Source organism: Lepidochelys kempii, chromosome 5 (assembly GCF_965140285.1).
Source record: "Lepidochelys kempii isolate rLepKem1 chromosome 5, rLepKem1.hap1, whole genome shotgun sequence".
Classification (NCBI taxonomy): domain Eukaryota; kingdom Metazoa; phylum Chordata; order Testudines; family Cheloniidae; genus Lepidochelys; species Lepidochelys kempii.
This window is the reverse complement of record NC_136384.1, coordinates 61,411,215-61,434,083: the sequence shown is the minus strand read 5'-3', so window position 1 is coordinate 61,434,083 and position 22,869 is coordinate 61,411,215. Positions and strand designations below refer to the sequence as shown.

The 22,869-nt window shown below is 44.2% G+C and overlaps 1 protein-coding gene across 3 annotated transcripts in view; it reads right to left on the bottom strand.

The window, feature by feature from the left end:
• The window catches only part of FAM81B (family with sequence similarity 81 member B), a 62,619-nt gene extending 42,066 nt beyond the window's left edge, over nt 1-20,553 (bottom strand). For all 3 annotated transcript variants that reach the window (XM_073346214.2, XM_073346216.2, XM_073346215.2), the window contains exons 1-2: nt 19,930-20,553; nt 15,958-16,020 (exon numbers count right to left, since the gene is read on the bottom strand). In XM_073346214.2, coding sequence (XP_073202315.1) covers nt 15,958-15,998 — 41 coding nt within the window. In that variant the 5' untranslated portion in view covers nt 15,999-16,020; nt 19,930-20,553. The remainder of the gene's footprint in view (nt 1-15,957; nt 16,021-19,929) is intronic.
• Nucleotides 20,554-22,869: the final 2,316 nt, after the last annotated feature.

The window sequence follows — 22,869 nt, the reverse complement described above, 5'->3', positions numbered from 1 at the left end:
GAATTGGTCAAGACACTCTTATTCTTGTAAAAAGTCCCATGGGATCTTTAATTACTGCAAGTGGGTCAGAACCTTGGATATACATCTCATCCAAAAGACCACTTGTATTATGTGTCTCTTAATTTAACCACAATGGCATAGGCACAGTACCCTATAACATGATTTAAGCTGAAAACTGTAATTTAATAATAAAGAAAAATACCCAGATAGTAGTCTGGAAAGAAATCAGATGCATTTTCCCTTATTGTGATCTTTGCTTTTAGATTGCTATAAATAAATGTCCTGATATAAAAATAACTTAAAGAAAGAGGAGGAGAAGAAAGTTCAGCTGTCCTGCTCGTCAATATAGAAAATGCAAAGATGACAGTTTACTGATTGATGTGTGCCTAAGGGTAATCCACAATAAATTTTACAACCATATGGACTATAAAGATATTCTGGCTCCTGGGCTGTTTCTACCAAAAGCTATTTTACATTTAGCTGTGCAATTAGGATTTAAAAATAAACACAACCATTGCCAGCCATGAAACAGCACTAGAAGTAAACATTTATTGTCAGTCAGTGCTCTGTAAACTTTAAATATCAAACTGACTTCTTGAGATTGTGTATGCTGTGCTTTATCAGTGGCTGCTGAACCAAAGTCACAGAAGACTGATTGAGAATCCTGCACTGTCGGTCAGACTTATTTAAAATCTTACTTAGTTTTATAAATACATTGCTGTTTCCCACAGATCATCTTGTTTAACAAAGAAAGTGGCTCCTGTTAATTATATGAAAATGAAACTCTAATAAAGCCTGTTGACATATTAGCTGTCAGACTAGAGAAAGATTTAGAGTTCCACTCACTAAATCTCAGAGAGCTTGCTGGTTAGACATTAATTATTTGATATTTGGAGCTTTATTATTTCATTTACCTATCTTTCTGATGACCTATCTAGTCATTTGCCAAGAGTCTGATGGAAATTCCTCAATATGCCAAATTGAAAACCCAAGGCTCTTGTCAAGGTTCCTTCCCCACTCTGAACTCTAGGGTACATGAAAGACCCCCTAAGCTTATTCTTACCAGCGTAGGTTAAAAACTTCCTCAAGGTACAAACTTTGCCTTGTCCTTGAACCCTATGCTGCCAACACCAAGCATGTTAAACAAAGAACAGGGAAAGAGACCACTTGGAGACATCTTCCCTCCAAAATATCCCCCCAAGCCCTACACCCCTTTTCCTGGGGAAGGCTTGATAAAAATCTTCATCAATTTGCATAGGTGAACTCAGACCCAAATCCTTGGATCTTAAGAACAATGAAAAAGCAATCAGGATCTTAAAAGAAGGATTTTAATTAAAGAAAAGTAAAAGAATCACCTCTGTAAAATCAGGATGGTAAATACCTTACATGGTAATCAGATTCAAAACATAGAGAATCCCTCTAGGCAAAACTTTAAGTTACAAAAAGACACAAAAACAGGAATATACATTCCATTCAGCACAACCTATTTTACCAGCCATTTAACAAAAGGAAATCTAATGCATTTCTAGCTAGATTACTTACTAATTTAACAGAAGTTCTAAGGAGCATTCCTGATCTGGTCCTGGCAAAAGCATCACACAGACAGACAGACCCTTTGTTTCCGCCCCCCCAGCTTTGAAAGTAGCTTGTCTCCTCATTGGTTATTTTCATCAGGTGCCAGCAAGGTTATCCTAGCTTCTTAACCCTTTACAGGTGAAAGGGTTTTGCCTCTGGCCTGGAGGGATTTTATAGTTCTGTATACAGAAAGGTGGTTACCTTTCCCTTTATATTTATGACAGCTCTTTTTCCGTTTCATATTTTCTTACACTGAGATTTCCATTCTGTCCCCATCCCACTAGGAGTCAGAGATGGATTGAAAGCAATACATGTTACAGATATCTTTTAACTAAGACTTGAACTATATGGGGAAATATTTATTCTATTCTCTGCTCTGCTACTGGGACACCTAGGATGAGTCACTTTCCTGCTCTGTCTCAGTTTTCCTAGCTGTAAAGTGGGGGATAATGTTCCTAACTTCTTTTGTGAACACTTTGGATGGAATGCACTATGTAAGAGCTATTATTATTTATTTTATAATGGGTAGCTGTTGCACTATGGTATCTGAGGAATGTGAAAGATCTGTAATAATTTTATGGATGCTATGTATATATCTCTGCACTTGGTGGTTGAGTTGCTGGCTAACAGGTAACAAAAAGTTAAATTAGTTTTGGTTAACCTGGGATTACTGGAACCAAAAGCTTAATGAGCAGAGACAGTCCTGACTACTGATAGTCAAACATACAATTGAGGTGATAATTTGAAGTTTATCTCCCCTAATATGGAACTGGGACCTGACAGGTTCTGCAGGGGAAGGGAAGGTGGTAAGAAAGACCCCAGCTTGAATCCCAAGACATTTTTGTGTGGGAACTCTAAAACAGAGACTGGAAGCAGTTAAAAATGAGCCTCTGATGAGACAGGGGAGACAGTCTGCAGAAAAGCAGGCTGGAACTTGATCCCCAGAAAAATGAAGGGAGGAGCAGATGCTTACGTTTAGATAAGACAATGTGTGTTTATGCTTTTGTTGTGATAACGCCTTTTTTCTCTGCTTATGTTCTGTGGATAAATAACACTTTGTTTTGAACAAGCTGCATTCTCAAACTGGTCAAAGCTCCTGGAGAGATGTAAATGGCATGTATCAAAGCCAGCTGGTATTGCCAAAGTACTAAGGGTTGGTAAACTGAGGTGCTGAAGCCTGATGATCCAGTCTAAAAGTGGGGTGAAATGTAGGATTCCACCCTGGGTGAAGTGCAAATGTAGGCCTGTCACTTGAAAGAAGTGACCATTGGGAACCAGAGAAAGGTGAAATGTACAGCTCACTCCTGAACCATATCAGTATTATTCTGCCATTACTAATTATGTAGTATTGCACCCTAGAACCATACTGGGTAGATGGCTGTACAGCTGCAAAAGAACAAACCATGACTCAGCATTATAACACACAAAGAAAATCTATTCCCCTCTTCTATCATAGAATCATAGAATATCAGGGTTGGAAGGGACCTCAGGAGGTCATCTAGTCCAACCCCCTGCTCAAAAGCAGGACCCATACCCAATCAAATCATCCCAGCCAGGGCTTTGTCAAGCCTGACCTTAAAAACGTCTAAGGAAGGAGATTCCACCACCTCCCTAGGCAACCCATTCCAGTGTTTCACCACCCTCCTAGTGAAAAAGTTTTTCCTAATATCCAACCTGAACCTCCCCCACTGCAACTTGAGACCATTACTCCTTGTCCTGTCCTCTTCCACCACTGAGAATAGTCTAGAACCATCCTCTCTGGAACTACCTCTCAGGTAGTTGAAAGCAGCTATCAAATCCCCCCTCATTCTTCTTTTCTGTAGACTAAACAATCCCAGTTCCCTCAGCCTCTCCTCATAACTCATGTGTTCTAGACCCCTAATCATTTTTGTTGCCCTTCGCTGGACTCTCTCCAATTTATCCACATCCTTCTTGTAGTGTGGGGCCCAAAACTAGACACAGTACTCCAGATGAGGCCTCACCAATGTCGAATAGAGGGGGACGATCACGTCCCTCGATCTGCTCGCTATGCCCCTACTTATACATCCCAAAATGCCATTGGCCTTCTTGGCAACAAGGGCACACTGCTGGCTCATATCCAGCTTCTCGTCCACTGTCACCCCTAGGTCCTTTTCCGCAGAACTGCTGCCTAGCCATTCGGTCCCTAGTCTGTAGCTGTGCATTGGGTTCTTCCGTCCTAAGTGCAGAACCCTGCACTTATCCTTATTGAACCTCATCAGATTTCTTTTGGCCCAATCCTCCAATTTGTCTAGGTCCCTCTGTATCCTATCCCTGCCCTCCAGTGTATCTACCACTCCTCCCAGTTTAGTATCATCTGCAAATTTGCTGAGAGTGCAATCCACACCATCCTCCAGATCATTTATGAAGATATTGAACAAAACCGGCCCCAGGACCGACCCCTGGGGCACTCCACTTGACACCGGCTGCCAACTAGACATGGAGCCATTGATCACTACCCGTTGAGCCCGACAATCTAGCCAACTTGCTACCCACCTTATGGTGCATTCATCCAGCCCATACTTCCTTAACTTGCTGACAAGAATACTGTGGGAGACCGTGTCAAAAGCTTTGCAAAAGTCAAGATACAATACATCCACTGCTTTCCCTTCATCCACAGAACCAGTAATCTCATCATAGAAGGCGATTAGATTAGTCAGGCATGACCTTCCCTTGGTGAATCCATGCTGACTGTTCCTGATCACTTTCCTCTCATGTAAGTGCTTCAGGATTGATTCTTTGAGGACCTGCTCCATGATTTTTCCGGGGACTGAAGTGAGGCTGACTGGCCTGTAGTTCCCAGGATCCTCCTTCTTCCCTTTTTTAAAGATTGGCACTACATTAGCCTTTTTCCAGTCATCCGGGACTTCCCCCGTTCGCCACGAGTTTTCAAAGATAATGGCCAATGGCTCTGCAATCACAGCCGCCAGTTCCTTTAGCACTCTCGGATGCAACTCATCTGGCCCCATGGACTTGTGCACGTCCAGTTTTTCTAAATAGTCCCTAACCACCTCTTTCTCCACAGAGGGCTGGCCATCTATTCCCCATGTTGTGATGCCCAGCACAGCAGTCTGGGAGCTGACCTTGTTCGTGAAGACAGAGGCAAAAATCATTGAGTACATTCGCTTTTTCCACATCCTTCGTCACTAGGTTGCCTCCCTCATTCATTAAGGGGCACACACTTTCCTTGGCTTTCTTCTTGTTGCCAACATACCTGAAGAAACCCTTCTTGTTACTCTTGACATCTCTCGCTAGCTGCAGTTCCAGGTGCGATTTGGCCCTCCTAATTTCATTCCTACATGCCCGAGCAATATTTTTATACTCTTCCCTGGTCATATGTCCAACCTTCCACTTCTTGTAAGCTTCTTTTTTATGCTTAAGATCCGCTAGGATTTCACCGTTAAGCCAAGCTGGTCGCCTGCCATATTTACTATTCTTTCGACACATCGGGATGGTTTGTCCCTGTAACCTCAACAGGGATTCCTTGAAATACAGCCAGCTCTCCTGGACTCCTTTCCCCTTCATGTTAGTCCCCCAGGGGATCCTACCCATCCGTTCCCTGAGGGAGTCGAAGTCTGCTTTCCTGAAGTCCAGGGTCCGTATCCTGCTGCTTACCTTTCTTCCCTGTGTCAGGATCCTGAACTCGACCATCTCATGGTCACTGCCTCCCAGGTTCCCATCCACTTTTGCTTCCCCTACTAATTCTTCCCGGTTTGTGAGCAGCAGGTCAAGAAAAGCTCCCCCCAAGTTGGCTCCTCTCGCACTTGCACCAGGAAATTGTCCCCTATGCTTTCCAAAAACTTCCTGGATTGTCTATGCACCGCTGTACTGCTCTCCCAGCAGATATCAGGAAAATTAAAGTCACCCATGAGAACCAGGGCATGCGATCTAGTAGCTTCTGTGAGCTGCCGGAAGAAAGCCTCATCCACCTCATCCCCCTGGTCCGGTGGTCTATAGCAGACTCCCACCACTACATCACTCCTGTTGCTCACACTTCTAAACTTAATCCAGAGACACTCAGGTTTTTCTGCAGTATCGTACCGGAGCTCTGAGCAGTCATACTATTCCCTTACATACAGTGCTACTCCCCCACCTTTTCTGCCCAGCCTGTCCTTCCTGAACAGTTTATAACCATCCATGACAGTACTCCAGTCATGGGAGTTATCCCACCAAGTCTCTGTTATTCCAATCACGTCACAATTCCTTGACATCACCAGGACCTCCAGTTCTCCCTGCTTGTTTCCAAGGCTTTGTGCATTCGTATATAAGCACTTGAGATAATCTGCTGATCGCCCCTCATTCTCAGTATGAGGCAGGAGCCCTCCCCTCACAGACATTCCTGCCTGTGCTTCCTCCCGGTATCCTGCTTTCCCACTTACCTCAGGGCTTTAGTCTCCTTCCCCCAGTGAACCTAGTTTAAAGCCCTCCTCACTAGGTTAGCTAGCCTGCTCGCAAAGATGCTCTTCCCTCTCTTCATAAGGTGGAGCCCGTCTCTGCCCAGCACTCCTCCTTCATGGAACACCATCCCATGGTCAAAGAATCCAAAGCCTTCTCTCTGACACCACCTGCGTAGCCATTCGTTGACTTCCACTATTCGGCGGTCCCTACCCAGGCCTTTTCCTTCCACGGGGAGGATGGACGAGAACACCACCTGCGCCTCAAACTCCTTTATCCTTCTTCCCAGAGCCACGTAGTCTGCAGTGATCCGCTCAAGGTTATTCTTGGCAGTATCATTGGTGCCCACATGGAGAAGCAGGAAGGGGTAGCGATCAGAGGGCTTGATGAGTCTCGGCAGTCTCTCCGTCACATCGCGAATCTTAGCCCCTGGCAAGCAGCAGACTTCTCGGTTTTCCCGGTCAGGGCGGCAGATAGATGACTCAGTCCTCCGGAGGACTGCTCAGGATTGCTGTTTTAAATCCCTCATGAAGGGCCTGATCCTGCAAGAAGCTTGAGGCCTTCAGCTCCATTACAAGACAGAACATTAGACTCTTTCATTCTGCCCTCCTCAGGCAGTGCCGTATTCCACTGACTGGTTCTGTTTGAATAGGGAAAACCCATTAGCACCTGTGGGATACTTCTCTTTATGCAAATATCAAATATGGGAGCATTTGATGTTGATATTTTGCATCATCTTTCAGATTTCCTCCACATTTTATAAGAGATATATTTCTTTCTTTCTCCAGTCCATCGGTTTGTGGGATTAATAATGCCGATATTTGTCAAAAGGGTACTATAGAACTTGTGAGATCTGAGAAAGTGGTTTACCAGATTCTGGAGCTATTATGGGATTTTGAATTGTCAAAGATTTTGGTAATTCATTTACCATAAATTATTGTCACTGATATTAATCTTTTTGGTCTGGCTGGTTTGAAATAGAAATTACAATCTGTGTTTGGTCATGCTTTTGGAAAAATGAATATAAACTGAAGAACTCCTTATGCTATATTTCTAAACCACTTTGCCGCATTAATTAAATTCTTCAAAATATCTGAAAGCGGGTGCCATAAACTCAAAGCCCTCCTGAAATCCGGCTGCACAGGCTCTGGTCATAAAACTGTAAAGACAGGTGAGATTTTCATTCCATTTTCCTGCCAGAAACGTTGGCTTCAGTAAAGTGGGCCTTGTCATGTGGAGGTCAGACACTGGGACTCAGAGCTGAGAGTCAAGCTGGAATGAGAGCCCAGAGCCAAGAGTCAAAATTGGAATCACCAGGAGCAAGCAGGGTAAGGCAAGGGGGAGATCTCAGGCAGGGACAGGGCTGAGGCAAAGATATGTGCAAGATAGGGGCAGCAGGAACAAGGAAACACAAGAATAGTCACAGTGGTGGGCATGAGCAATGAGCAGCCAGAGGGCTAGAACAGTACCAGTGTTGCTTTCTAAATGATTGAGATGATTGGCTGTCTTTGATCCCTCATGCCAAGTTTGACTATAACAAAGCGAACCAATGCCTCCACCAGACAGACCCCCTTCTTTGCTAAGTGCATAACATAAGAACATAACAATGGCCATACTGGGTCATTTAATAGATACAACGTGAAGAAACTAAAGGAGAAACAGTAAAGGAGGAGACTGAATTCTGTTCTATATAGGTTAGAATCATAGAATATCAGGGTTGAAAGGGACCTCAGGAGGTCATCTAGTACAACCCCCTACTCAAAGCAGGACCAATCCCCAACTAAATCATCCCAGCCAGGGCTTTGTCAAGCCTGACCTTAAAAATCTCTAAAGAAGGAGATTCCACCACCTCCCTAGGTAACCCATTCTAGTGCTTCACCACCCTCCTAGAGAAAAAGTTTTTCCTAACATGCAACCTAAACCTTCCCCACTGCAACTTGAGACCATTACTCCTCGTTCTGTCATCTGCTACCACTGAGAACAGTCTAGATCCATCCTCTTTGGAACCCCCTTCAGGTAGTTGAAAGCAGCTGTCAAATCCCCCCTCATTCTTCTCTTCTGCAGACTAAATAATCCCAGTTCCCTCAGTCTCTCCTCATAAGTCATGTGTTTCAGACGCCTAATCATTTTTGTTGCCCTCCACTGGACTCTTTCCAATTTTTCCACATCCTTCTTGTAGTGTGGGGCCCAAAACTGGACACAGTACTCCAGATGAGGCCTCACCAATGCCAAATAGAGGGGAATGATCACGTCCCTCGATCTGCTGGCAATGCTCCTACTTATACAGCCCAAAATGCCATTAGCCTTCTTGGCAACAAGGGCACACTGTTGACTTATATCCAGCTTCTCGTCCAATGTAACCCCTAGGTCCTTTTCTGCAGAAATGCTGCCTAGCCGGTTGGTTCCCAGCCTGTAGCAGTGCATAGGATTCTCCCGTCCTAAGTGCAGGAGTCTGCACTTGTTCTTGTTGAACCTCATCAGACTTCTTTTGGTCCAATCCTTTAATTTGTCTAGGTCCCTCTGTATCCTATCCCTACTCTCCGGTGTATCTATCACTTCTCCGAGTTTAGTGTCATCTGCAAACTTGCTGAGGGTGCAATCCACGCCCTCCTCCAGATCATTAATGAAGATATTGAACAAAACCGGGCCCAGGACCAACCTGTGGAGCACTTCGCTTGATATCGGCTGCCAACTAGACATGGAGCCATTGATCACTACCTGTTGAGCCCGATGATCTACCCAGCTTTCTATCCACCTTATAGTCCATCCAGCCCATACTTCTTTAACTTGCTGGCAAGAATACTGTGGGAGACCATATCAAAAGCTTTGCTAAAGTCAAGGAATAACACATCCACTGCTTTCCCCTCATCCACAGAGCCAGTTATCTCATCATAGAAGGCAATTAGGTTAGTCTGGCATGACTTGCCCTTGGTGAGTCCATGCTGACTGTTCCTGAACACTTTCCTCTCCTCTAAGTGCTTCAAAATTGATTCCGTGAGGACCTGCTCCATGATTTTTCCAGGGATTGAGGTGAGGCTGACTGGCCTGTAGTTCCCAGGATCCTCCTTCTTCCATTTTTTAAAGAGGGGCACTACATTAGCCTTTTTCTAATCATCCAGGACCTCCCCTGATCACCATGAGTTTTCAAAGATAATGGCCAGTGGCTCTGCAATCACATCCACCAACTCCCTTAACACCCTCGGATGCAGCGCATCCTGCCCCATGGACTTGTGCCTGTCCAGCTTTTTTAAATGGTCCTGAACCACTTCTTTCTCCACAGAGGGCTGGTCACCTCCTCCCCATACTGTGCTGCCCAGTGCAGTAGTCTGGAAGCTGACCTTGTTCGTGAAGACAGAGGGAAAAAAAGCATTGAGTACATTAGCTTTTTCCACATCCTCTGTCACTAGGTTGCCTCCCCCATTCAGTAAGGGCCCCACACTTTCCTTGGCTATGCTCACTGTAGTATGTGAGCACCTTCCAGTTGTGCATTAAACAATGTGAATAACTTCTGTCACATGCTGTTTGTTCTGTCATCCTCTTCCTAGGGGGAGTATTATGTGCAGTGTAGTATCTTGTAGGATACTACACTGCACACAAGGATACTATTATAGGAGGTATGTGGTGAAGGGGGTGTTTTTTGTTTTGTTGTTTTATATAAATATACCTGTTTCTATGTGTCTGTGTTAGAGAAGGCAAGGTCAACAAAATGCACCTTGGATTTGGAGTGGAAAGTGGTGGGTTTGTGATTGTCCTTAGTTCTTGGGGGAGTTCATTCCACACTCTCAGACCATCCCCATAGAAAGTTCTGTCTCCTGCACAGATGAGCATTACTTTTGTTTTGACAGTTCCATTGTGCCAGAGGAACGGAATTGTCAACCACAGACTTCAATCACAGAGCTTTCGGCATCTTTTAAATATCTTGGGCCCAAGTCATGAAGCACTTTGAAGATATGGAGTGAAACTTTGAACTAGATTTGAAATTCTATGGGAAGCCAGCATAGAAAGCTTTGATGTGCTTGTGGTAGCCTGTTTTGCTGAGGAGATGCACTGCAGCATTCTGTATTAGTATGAGTTTCCTAAATTCTGAAGGCTTCATGCCCCAGTATACTGCATTGCTGTAATCCAGCGACAGGGTGACAAAGGTATGAATACCTGAGGCCAGGCCTTCACCTGCCACGATGAGAGAGAGAGTTTCCTAGTCAAGCAGAGATGGCAATAGCATCTGTGCGTAATGCTTTCTATGTGAGAGCTCAGCATAGGTGAGGAATCCACAAGTACTCCTAGACCATGGAGTGAACTGATTAAACAGACAGTACTGTAGCTGCAAGCTTTTCAAAATACTTTCCTTTGCCTACCAGCATCACCTCATTTAACTGGCTCAACAAGCAAGCAACAGCAAATTGCACAATCAACCTGGACATACGAATTCAGGAATGCACTCTAGGACCAAAGGCATAGGCTAGTGAAAAATTAGGTTTATTATAAAAGAAATATCTTTCCTCCTGTCCCACTCTCCTCCTGATCCCTCAGGAAGGAGTATGTCAAAGAATCAGCTATACTGCATTCCCTACATCAGTTAGGAATCTGAGAGATCTCTAGAAAGTGTTAGATCTCCCAGTGATCAGTAGTGTTGTCCCACCCTCTCTGGTATCATAGACATGATGTCATTGAAGGAGTACAGATGCCAAAATGTACATGTTTGTGATCCCAAACACAGCTGATCAATTAAGATCACATAGCTTCTTTGGAATATGGGGGGCGACGGGGGGAGAGCAGAACCTCAGGGTTCACCTGGGTCGTTAGTGACCTTTGCCCCAACCTATCAACCAGAATACTTTTAAGAAAAACAATGGGAAAACTGAGACATTTTCTATTGGGAGCAATTCTGCTAATATGTTATTCTGGATTTCTTCCTTTATTTGCATGAAAACAAGATTTTTGTTTCATTAGAATTCTTTCCTGCTACTTATTTTCTATCTGAACTAAAAATTATTCTTCAGTGACATTGTAATCATTTCCACAACAGTCAATTATAATACAATTCTAGAATTCTGACAATTCTAACTTTAGGCAACCAAGTTTGAAGAAAAAATTAACACACAAACACATCAAGTAAATTCATGAGAGGAATATTTATAGATGTAATACTAGGGGTAGTTAATCAATTTTCCATTACTTCAAGGCCTTCTCTCATTTCTCCAAAAAGGAATAATTTAGCATGGGGTACTTCACAGTCATGAGCAATAAACATGCTCCTTATATTCAACTCCTATGAACCTTGAATGTTCAGTCTAGAAGTAAATACATCTTCATTTGATATCCAACCATAAAACACTTTATGTGCATGAACGGTCCATTGCCTTGACCTCCAAACTAGCATAATTAACAGTACCACATAACATTTGATTTCCCAGTGATTCCATCTTACTTTTTGTCTAGTTTAATCCTCATTAAAACCTAGAGTCACAGTGATTTCCTACTGGCTGAGTGTTGGGTCACTGCAGAACTTTGCATTCTTTCTGCCATAGGCTTTAGCATGTTATGGAAACAGTGCTCCAAACTTTGCAATCCTCAGTGACGGGACACAGGGATTGACTGATTTAGACAGTGCAGCTCTGTGGTGGGCATTCTACTTCAAAGGGCATTGTGAGGACCACTGCTGCCTTTCCACATGAGTGAATTCACCTTCCAGCCCAGCTGCTTTACAGGCACAGGGATAGGAGAATGAAAATTGTACCTCTCTGCTAAGGTTGCCAGGTGTCCAGTTTTCGACTGGAACACCAGTCGAAAAGGGTCCCTGGCAGCTTCAGTCAGCACCGCTGACTGGGTCATTAAAAGTCCAATCAGCAGCACAGCTGGGCTAAGGCAGGCTCCCACATCCAGCTCCTATGTGTAGGTGCAGCCAGGTGGCTCTGCGTGCTGCCCCTGCACCAAGCACCAGTTCCACAGATCCCACTGGCCGTGGTTCCCAGCCAATGGGAGCTGCAGTGGTGCCGCCTGTGCATACAGAGCCCCTGGCTGCACCTCTGCATAGGAGCCAGAACAGGGACATGCCACTGCTTCCGGGAGCTGCCTGAGGTAAGGTGCTTGAGGTAAGCACCTGGAGCCTGCACTACTGAGCCCTTCCCACACTCCAGCCCCCTGTCACAGGCCTGATCCCCCTCCCTCCCTCCAAATCCCTCGGCCCCAGCCCGGAGCACCCTCCTGCACCCTCAACCCCTCATCCCAAGCCCCACCCCAAAGCCCACACCCCCCAGCCGGAACCCTCAGTCCCCCCCCCATGCCCCAACCCCTTGCCCCAGCCCTGATCCCCCTCCTGTCCTCTGAACCCCTCCATCCCAGCCTGGAGCACCCTCCTGCACTCCAAACCCCTCATCCCAAGCCCCACCCCAGAACCCACACCCCAGCCAGAGCCCTCACCCCCTGCACCCCAACCCCCTGCATCCCAACCCCCTGCCCCAGCCCAGAGCCCCCTCCCTCACCCTCATTTCTGGCCCTGCCCCAGAACCCACAACTTCAGTCCAGAGCCTATATCCTCTCTCACACCCCAACCCCTGGCTCAGCTCGGAGCCCCCTCCCATACTCCGAACCCCTTGGCTTCACCTTCCAGCCCGAGTCCCCTTCTGCACCCAAAACTCCTCATCCCTGGCCCCACCCCAGAGCCCACACCCCCCAGAAGGAGCCTTCACCCACTCCTGCATCCCAACTCACGGCCTCAGCCCAGAGCCCCCTCCTTCACCCTGACCTCCTCATTTCTGGCCCCACCCTGGAGCCTGTGGCCCCATCCCGGAGCCTGCACCCCCTCCCCCGCACCCCAATCCCCTGATCCAGCCATTTGAAAATGAGCGAGTGAGTGAGGGTGGGGAGAGCGAGTGACAGAGAGGAGGGGATGAAGGGGGTGGGCCTCGGAGGAGGGGCTGGGTAGGGGGCAGGGCAAGGTATTCGGTTTTATGCAAGTAGAAAGTTGGCAACCCTACTCTCTGCACTTGTGAAGGCAAAACTGAGCCTGGAAACTGAACCAGAATCTTTCATCAGAGTGTGGCTCACTAACCACAGGGGCCAGCCTACTTAACACATTGTTACTGGTAGTATTAGCGTGCAAAATAAAAGGCTAAAAAGGAGGCTTAGTACAATCCTTAAAAAAATAAAGATATTCCTTATCAAGTTTGAAAAATAGTATTTGTCACTCAGTTGTTGCATGACTGAGTTCACTCACATAGAGAAATCATAAATCATTTATCCTGTTTGGTTCTTTGAAATCTGTATTGGGGTAGAATTTAAGAGAAATCCTACAGTTTGTACTTTTGATTCAGTCTTGCATTTCCTTCATGTCAGCAATGATTACTTCATTTCTATTAATCTTTAAATGGCTCCAGCTAGCTAGAGGAGGAGGGATTATGCAGCAACCATTGTGCACAATCAAGTGTGCACAGAATCATTTATGAGGCAGGCACAATGCCTCCAGGAAACTTCACAGCAGTGATTTCTGCTTTCCTTTCACTTGGATGCAGTGTGCATTCCTCCTTACTCCAACCTAGTTCTGCTGGCTGATGGGCCACCTATAGTAACTTCCTGCAATATTCGAGATAAACCTAATTGAGTTATACTAAACCTTATTGAATTAAGTTTAAGTGTTTTAGGAGTTCCATTTATTAAAAATGCAAAGCTTATGTATTATTTTGGGATTGTGTGTAACTTCTCTAGACAGAAGATAGTCAATGTAAACATTGGGAAGGGTTATGAGCGTCAAAGGATTATTTTAAACAATGTGCCAGACAAACCAAGTGAAGTGGGCTTTCTAGGAAATATCTGGAAGGAGGTGAATGCAAATTACCATGCTCAGCTATGCAAGACCCAACCTTTTGACGCTTCGCCCTGAATAGGGGACTATTGTCTGGCTGACTAACTATTCCTGGTCTCTGCAGATCAAAGACCCAAACTGTATAATGACGTGACTCAGATTCATGGGTGTGCTTGTTCTAAGCTAACAGCTGTTGTGAACTTGTGACCACAGAAAAAAACTCCTTGGTGGAGTTTGAGGGACTGCTCAACTGCCAGAGCTCTTGTTGGATCTGGGGTGATCCCTGGTAAGCTTATTAGCATGCATGTAGATTCTTCTGTTTTAATATTTTCTCTGTAATGTTTTCACCTTAAGAATAAATATGCTTGCTTAGAAAGGGCTGGGTGGTAACTTATACCCATGGATAATTATTACACTGTTTTTGAGGAGAAAAGCAATGGAGGCCTTCTTGGTGCAATTGAGAAAAAGGTGCAATATGAGGCTGTTGAGAAAAAGGCTAATATCATTATGGGATGTGTTAACAGGAGTGTTGCATGTATGACACGGAAGGGAGTTGTCCCACTCTACTCCGCATTGGTGAGGCCTCAGCTGGAGTATTGTGTTCAGTTCTGGGTGCCACATTTTAGGAAAGATGTGGACAAATTGGAGACAGTTCAGAGGAGACCAATAAAAATGATAAAAGGTTTAGATAACTTGACCTATGAGGAAAGGTTAAACTGGGCATGTTTAGTCTTGAAAAAAGAAGACTGAGTCTGGACCTGATAAAACTCTTCATATATGTTAACAGATGTGTGACGGGGTGTATCAGGTCCTTTGAGGCCCTCTGCTGAAGGCCTTGTGGTCCTTCCACACCATGGCCAGGAAAGAGCAGTAGAGGTGGGTCCTCCAGGCTGCCTAGAGAGGCTGCAGGGAAGCAGCCAATCGGAGCCCAGCAAGATCATGTGACAGAAGCTGCTGGCAAGAGCAGATCAGTTGCTAGCTGGAGCCAGGGGAGCAAAGAAGGTGCTCCTGGCTGATGACTGGGACTCAAGCTAGACTTCAGGTCGGAGGTAAGGGTGAAGCTGAAAATGCTGGGGCTAAGAAGGGAAGTGGCCCAGGGAAATGCAACAGCAAGTTAAAAGGAAGCAGCTAGGTTGGGACCCGGAGTAGTGGGCAGGCCTGGGTCCCCTCTACCAGCCACAGGTGGAGTGGCCTAAGCCCAGAGAAGGTGGCAGAAGACCTCAAAGAGAGCCAATATTTATCTGAACTGTTTTTTTTGTATATCCACAGACTGTGTGACTCAGCTCTCCCTGAAAACTTGCTCAAAAAGTTTAACTATCCACAGGGATCACAAAGCTGAGAGAATGCAGGTGCAGACACACTTGGCCGGCAGGGGCGTTCACATGAGATGAGTGGCCCTGTCACAGGCTGTTATAAAGAAGATGGTAATCAATTATTCTGTGTCCACTGGAGGTAGGGAAAGAAGTAATGGGCTTAATCTGCAGCAAGGGAGATTTATGTTAGATATTAGGAAAATTTTCTCACTATAAAGATAGTTACACTCTGGAACAGACTTCCAAGGGAGGTTGTGAAATCCTTCTCTTTGGAAGGTTTAAAAGCAGGTGAGACAAACCTAGCACGGATGGTCTAGGTTTACTTGGACCTGCCTCAGACCAGAGGGCTGGACTCTGACTTCATGAGGTCCCATCCAATCCTACACTTCTATGATTTTATGATATCTTCCCGTTATTCACATATTCAGAATTTGATTATGAAGTCTAATATACTTACTTTCAAAAGAACTTGGCAAGTCCACTCTTGCATAGCGACATGGACCATGGAAGCAACCAGTTGAGTGATTTTATTCCATTCTGAAGAAAATGGTCTGATACACTACAGGCAATACATGCAATAGAACCTGAGCCATACATAGCAATGGTTCTCTTCCTTTCTTCAATTCAAGGTCCACAGATTAAGTACTATTGATGTAGAGCGCCAATCACAATTAGCAGGTACGTACCAATAAATCTACATTGTTCTCTGTTCGCCACAGCAGTGGTAGTAAGTACAAGAGAGTGAACCGTGCTTTATGTCTGGGACTCTGCAATCCATTAAATAAGCACTTGACCGGAATAAACTTCCATTCAAATTGTGGTAATAGTTGTGATTTTAAGTAATTGCAGACTTACTTGTCAGGGTAGTTAACCAAATCAGTGGAGTTCTCTGACATTTTTGCTTGAAGAAAATCTTATCTAAAGCAAAGGTTAAAGTGTTTATTTGTGGTTTCCATGTACATGACTCAAATGAGTTTACAATCTGTACAGTCCATATTTCAGGACAGGGCTTCATACACGAATATATATCTCATAGACACAGCAAACTTTCCAGAAGCTATAGCAGAATCAGAAGAGTATTGAGCAGTTTCTGATTTCCATTCAGGGAGAGCAAAAGGCTGGACTTCGACTGTATCTGATCAGCAGATAATTCCCCTAGCTAAGGGGAACATAGGCACAAAGTCAGGAGAGCCAACTCCTGTACCAATGTCATCCCCTGTTCTAGAAGAAGAGGCATGTCAGAGCAAGTCAGGAAGGGGACATGGCAGAGCTCTGCTCAATCATGATTCTCCACTGGCCTCTGGTCCCTCAGTTGCCAGTAGTGCAAGTTAGAGCAGCCTACTTGCACCAAAGTCAGGTGTAGTATAGATGGGCATAGCCCATAGGATGAGGGAATATGTGGAATAGCTGTTGTTGTGTAAGGATATAGAGTGTAGCTGTGACTTTCCATACAGGGACTGTGCATGAACTGCAGGTCACAGTGAACAACAGGCTCTGGTTTCTGTTGGGTAAGAGTTACGTAATCTTTAACTACAAATACCTTGGCTGTTAATACAGGTTCTCATTGCTTTAATCAAAAGACCACAATAATCAGATTCTTGACACCACACTCTACGACACCTATTGCCCTGAGCTGAGTGCAGTTCAGACATAGAAGAGAGACTGGCCCTACCTTTCACAATTGTGACATGGTAAGACTGGATCCTCTAGACCCAAAGGTGACTAACGAGAGAATACGTGAATACTTCTCAAGAGTCACATTGAATTTGTTTTCACTGCCAAGCAGCTAATGACTGTCCGATTTGGATAAACTGGTTAGGGCTAAGAGTTGTCACTTGATACCTCTATACTGATATAATACTGGCATGTATCCCTGGGTATTCACATTAAGACTTATTCCCTCCTTAAAATTATTGTTCCTTATAACTACCAACATATAAAGGGAGTGAAAATTTGCAAAGTGGTTTATTCTTAGTTCTTCCATATGATCTCTGAGCTATCTCTACTTTTGCGCATTGTACAGCATTAAGCTCATTGTTGGTGCTAAACAGATCATCATAAAGAGATATACATGAACAAAAATGGGATCATAAAACATTCACAGAATTATATACTGTACTAATGTATATACATAGGACAGAAGGAAACACTTTTGTTATTAAGCATTTATTACAAGAGTGCACAAATATGATACATATAATTCATTGCAAAAACTACATTAAAATAAAGAACTAAAGATTATAAATTTAATCCCTCAAAAATCAGGAAATGGATAAATAAAGGGCTTCCTATTCTACCTCAAACTCAGGAAGAGAAGTATGCCTGTTCATCAACCAGTGGGTGTCCTGCATTGCATTAAATGCTGAGGCAGTTGCCCTCATTCTAAAAGATGCTTAGAATGAGCATCTGTTTCCCTGGAGATGCTGTGATGTCATCTTTCCAGTTCCATGGCACATACTTGAAACTCTGACGTTCAGTGAGTAAAGCACAAGACCAGTTACAGAATTTTTAACCAATTGGGTTCCATTACATACCTGTGAACCAGATCCCACTGATGGGCTGAATTCCTTCAGATAGCACATTGCACCTCCTTAAAATGAGCTGTTTATAAATACCCTGTGATCTAGCTGTATTTTTGTGAGGAGGTGAATTTAGTTTTATTTTATTTAGTGCTTCTTCCATTGCTCTTTAACTGTGTTTCTCAAATAGAAACAGAACAGCTCTTAGACACGAATAGAATTTTAGGTAAAATAACAACTAAATCCAGGCTGAACCAATAGTTGCAAACAATATATATAATTTTTTTGTCTCTTCCCATAGAAAAGAAAGAAAACTGCTCAATGGAATTCCATTTAGTTCATGTGTATAGAATGAACTAGCCCTTTAGGGGCAGGGTTAATTAGCTGTGGCAAGCATCTATGCTAAAATGTAACCTGTGTTAGGGAGAGTTAGTGCAAGATCTTCCACAACACTTAAATCCCAGGTTGGGACTGTCTGTGGAGAAACTGATGGAGCATCCACTCCAGTATGCCTCCAAGTTCCTGTATGCTGCAGGAGTGGTTTCTGTGATAGCTTCACCAAGGGCGGCGTAGAGTGTTGCATTAGGAGAAGGCCAAAGGCAAGCTAGGGCAGAGGCCATGGGATCTGTGTCTATGACGATCTCTCAGTGGCTCCACCATCATACTAGGCAGATAACATAGAGACTGCAACCAATGCTCTAACCCTAGTTCCAGGACAGCAAGGGGAATGGGTCTTACCTCCCCAGCCCAACTGCCCTGCAGTTCACCTCCTTGGAGCCTGATGCTTTGGCTTCTCTGACCTTAAAATCCATTGGACCGCTGTGGTCATCTAGTTTGACTTTCTGCATAACAAGCCACTCACTAATTGTGGCAGTGGAGGGAAATATTATTTTCTGCTACGGTAGCAAACACAACAATTTGTTATATATATTTTAGAAAGACACTCAGTTTCAAATGCAGGTGAATTGAACTTCACCTTTATGTAACTGTATCCTCTCCATATATAGTACACACACTCTGAAGGCAGCAAAGAGACAAAGGACAGAGCTCTTATGAGCAGATTTCAGACACATTTTGGAGTTGTGCTGAAAACTTGCACTTCTTGGTTTCCAGTCTTCAGGTTCTCAGTTTTTATGGCTGTCAATCCAGCATCTTTCACAAACACTAGTACAGTAGAACCTCAGAGTTATGAACAGATTGATCAACCACACACCTCATTTGGAACTGGAAGTACGCAATCAGGCAGCAGCAGAGACGCACCCAAAAAGCAAATACAGTACAGTACTGTGCTAAACATAAATTACAAAAAAAGGGAAAGTTTAAAAAAAAAATTGACCAGGTAAGGGAACCATTTCTGTGCTTGTTTAATTTAAATTAAAATGGTTAAAAGCAGCATGTTTCTTTTGCATAGTACAGTTTCAAAGCCATATTAAGTCAATGTTCAGTTGTAAACTTTTGAGAGGACAACCATAATATTTTGTTCAGAGTTATGAACATTTCAGAGTTACGAACAACCTCCATTCCCAAAGTGTTCACAACTCTGAGGTTCTACTGAAGTCATTTTCAAAGAATACAAATGAAAAGCGTTTATTAAATAATGTAAAAGCAGAAAACTATTGGCTGACATGAACTAACACAAGTCATAGAGAAAAGAAAAAAGAGTAACCCAACTGGTAAAGATGCCTAGTAATAATTAAAAGACGTGTACACACACATACTCCTACACACATGGGACAAATTCTGCTCTCAGTAAATCCAGATGCAATTTCATCAGAGACAATGAGGTTGCACACACTGCAGCCCTGTCATCATAGTGACAGAAGAGATGGATTCCCAAGAGTTATTTTGAATGCAAAACCCTTTTTCTAATGTTATTAGATATTTAATCATATGGTAGCAGTTAGCTATACACCACATCTGCTTATTTGCAGTTAATTGCACTGTATCACCTTATTTACTGTGCATGCGACTTAATAGAAATTCTATCTCTGTATGATGAGAAACAATTTTCACTAACCATTTCTGTAAGAAATAACTTAAATAGTATTGCATACATATAACCATAACACAGACAAAATAAATTCTCTTATAATGAAGGAAAAAATGTGAAAAAATATTAGCAGGATATTAGACTTGCATACTTTGACTTTGTTGTAGACATTACACAAAGATAACCAAACCACTTTCTACCAGATGGACATTGAAAAACACTGTAATTGTCCTATTTGATGTTAGCTACTGTAAGTCTTTGGAAGGCCAGTGAGTCCAGCATTGAGAATACATTCTCTGTGTTGATATCATACTTTACCTTGCAGCTGACATTTTCTTTGTTCTTCTTTTAACTCTTTAAGTCATTCCCATTAATTGTCTCAGTCCCACAGTGCACGGGAGCCCCAAATGCTGTTGTCAAGGAAACAGCTAAACTCTCCCAAACACAAATTCCCCATACCATCATCAGTCCATCTGCAAGTTCGCTGGGCAGCTCAGAAAAATGGCAAACTACCCAGGAATACCTGCTGGTAAACTCCCTACAATTCTGCACATTTCTGGGAGCAGTGACAGTATTTTGAAATGAAAATAAAATCAGAAAAGGCTGTTGGACTTGTAGAAGACACAGGAGTCACAAGTTTCCTGAGTCTCTTGGATCACTGTTGCTGAGACACTTGTGTTTACTCTTGTTTCTAGGTAACCAAAATGCCTGTTCAGAGAAGGAAGTGTACAGGAAAATGAACTGCTGTTTTTGTCTTATGCTGACAGTCACTGATGACGATTCTGTAGAATAACGTTAAAGGATCTCACATGCTTTTTGTGGGAGGATGCCCTAGATTTGGGGAGAGAGCGCAGGGAGCCTCTGCCCTCTTGCAGCAGTGCAGGCGTCAGGCCAAGTAGGAACACAAGTGTTCAATGAGGATTGCACCGGGGGTAGAGGGTATCATAGTGCTGTGGTGAAACAGGAAAGAAAAGTTGAACTGACATGCAGATTATAGAAGATTAGGGTTGGAAGAGACCTCAGGAGGTCATATAGTCCAACCCGCTGCTCAAAGGAGGACTAACTCCAACTAAATCATCCCAGCCAGGGCTTTGTCAAGCCTGACAGTAAAAACCTCTAAGGATGGAGATTTCCACCACCTCCCTAGGTAACCCATTCCAGTGCGTCACCACCCTCCTATTGAAATAGTGTTTCCTAATATTCAACCTAGACCTCCCCACTGCAACTTTAGACCATTGCTTCTTGTTCTGTCATCTGCCACCACTGAGAGCAGCCTAGCTCCATCCTCTCTGGAACCCCCCTTCAGGGGTTAAAGGCTGCTATCAAATCCCCCCTCATTCTTCTCTTCTACAGACTAAATAAGACCAGTTCCCTCAGCCTCTCCTCAGAAGTCATGTGCCCCAGCCCCCTAATAATTTTCTTTGCCCTCCACTGGACTGTCTCCAATTCATCCACATCCTTTCTGTAGTGGGAGGCCCAAAACTGGATTCAATACTCCAGAGGTGGCCTCACCAGTGCTGAACAGAGGGGAATAATCACTTCCCTCGATCTACTAGCAGTGCTCCGACTAATGCAGCCCAATATGCCATTAGCCTTCTTGGCAACAAGGGCACACTGTTGACTCATATTCAGCTTCTCATCCACTGTAATCCCTAGGTCCTTTTCTGCAGAACTGCTGGTTAGCCAGTTGGTCCCCAGCCTGTAGCAGTGCATGGGATTCTTCCTTTGTAAGTGCAGAACTCTGCACTTGTTCTTGTTGAACCTCATCAGATTTCTTTTGGCCCAATCCTCCAATTTGTCCAGGTCACTCGGGCCCTATCCCTGTCCTCCAGCATATCTACCTATCCCCCCAGTTCAGTGTCATCCACGAACTTGCTGAGGGTGCAGTCCATCCCACCATCCAGATCATTAATGAAGATGTTGAACAAAACCAGCCCCAGGACAACCCTTGGAGCACTCTGCTTGCTACTGGCTGCCAACTAGATATCGAGCCATTGATCACTACCTGCTGAGACCGACGATCTAGCAGCTTTCTATCCATCTTATAGTCCATTCATCCAATCCATACTTTTTAAACTTGCTGTGAAGAATACTGTGGGAGACAATAACAAAAGCTTTGCTAAAGTCAAGGTATATCATGTTCATCCCTTCCCCCTTATCCACAGAGCCAGTTGTCTCATCATAGAAGGCAATCAGGTTGGTCAGACATAACTTGCCCTTGGTGAATCCATGTTGACTGTTCACCTTCCTCTCCTGAAGTGATTCAAAATGGATTCCTTGAGGGCCTGTTCCATGATTTTTCCAGGGACTGAGGTGAGACTGACCAGACTGTGTTTCCCTGGATTCTCCTTCTTCCCTTTTTTAAAGATGGGCACTATATTTGCATTTTTCCAATCATCCAGGACCTCCCACAATTGCCACAAGTTTTCAAAGATAATAGCCAATGGATTTGCAATCACATCAGCCAACTCCCTCAGAACCCTTCAATGCGTTAGATCCATATCCATGGACTTGTGCATGTCCAGCTTTTCTAAACAGTCCTTAACCTGTTCTTTCACCAGTGAGGGCTGCTCACCTCCTCCCCATACTGTGCTGCCCAATGCAGCAGTCTGGAAGCTGACCTTGTCTGTGAAGACCAAGGCAAAAAAAGCATTGAGTACTTCAACTTTTTCCACATCCTCTGTCACTACATTGCCTCTCCCATTCAGTAAGAGTCCCACACTTTCCCTGACCACCTTCTTGTTGCTAACATACCTGTGGAAACCCTTCTTTGTACCCTTCACATCCCTTGCTAGCTGCAACTCCAACTGTGGTTTGGCCTTCCTGATTACACCCCTCATGCTCGAGCAATATTTTTATACTTCTCCCTAGTCATCTGTCCAAGCTTCCTTTTTGTATTTAAGCTCCCCAGAGATTTTTCTGTTTAGCCAAGCTGGTGCCTGCCATATTTGCTATTCTTTCTGCACATTGGGATGGTTTGTTCCTGTGCTCTCAATAAGGCTTCTTTAAAATATAGCCAGCTCTCCTGGACTCCTTTCCCCCTCATATTAGCCTCCCAGGGGATCCTGCCCATCAGTTCCCTGAGGGAGTCAGTCTGTTTTTCTGAAGTCCAGAGTCTGTATTCTGCTGCTCTCCTTTCTTCCTTCTGTCAGGATCCTGAACTCGATTGTCTCATGGTCACTGCTGCCCAAGTTGCCACCCACTTCTGCTTCCCTTACCAATTCTTCCCTGTTTATGAGCAGTAGGTCAAGAGGAGCA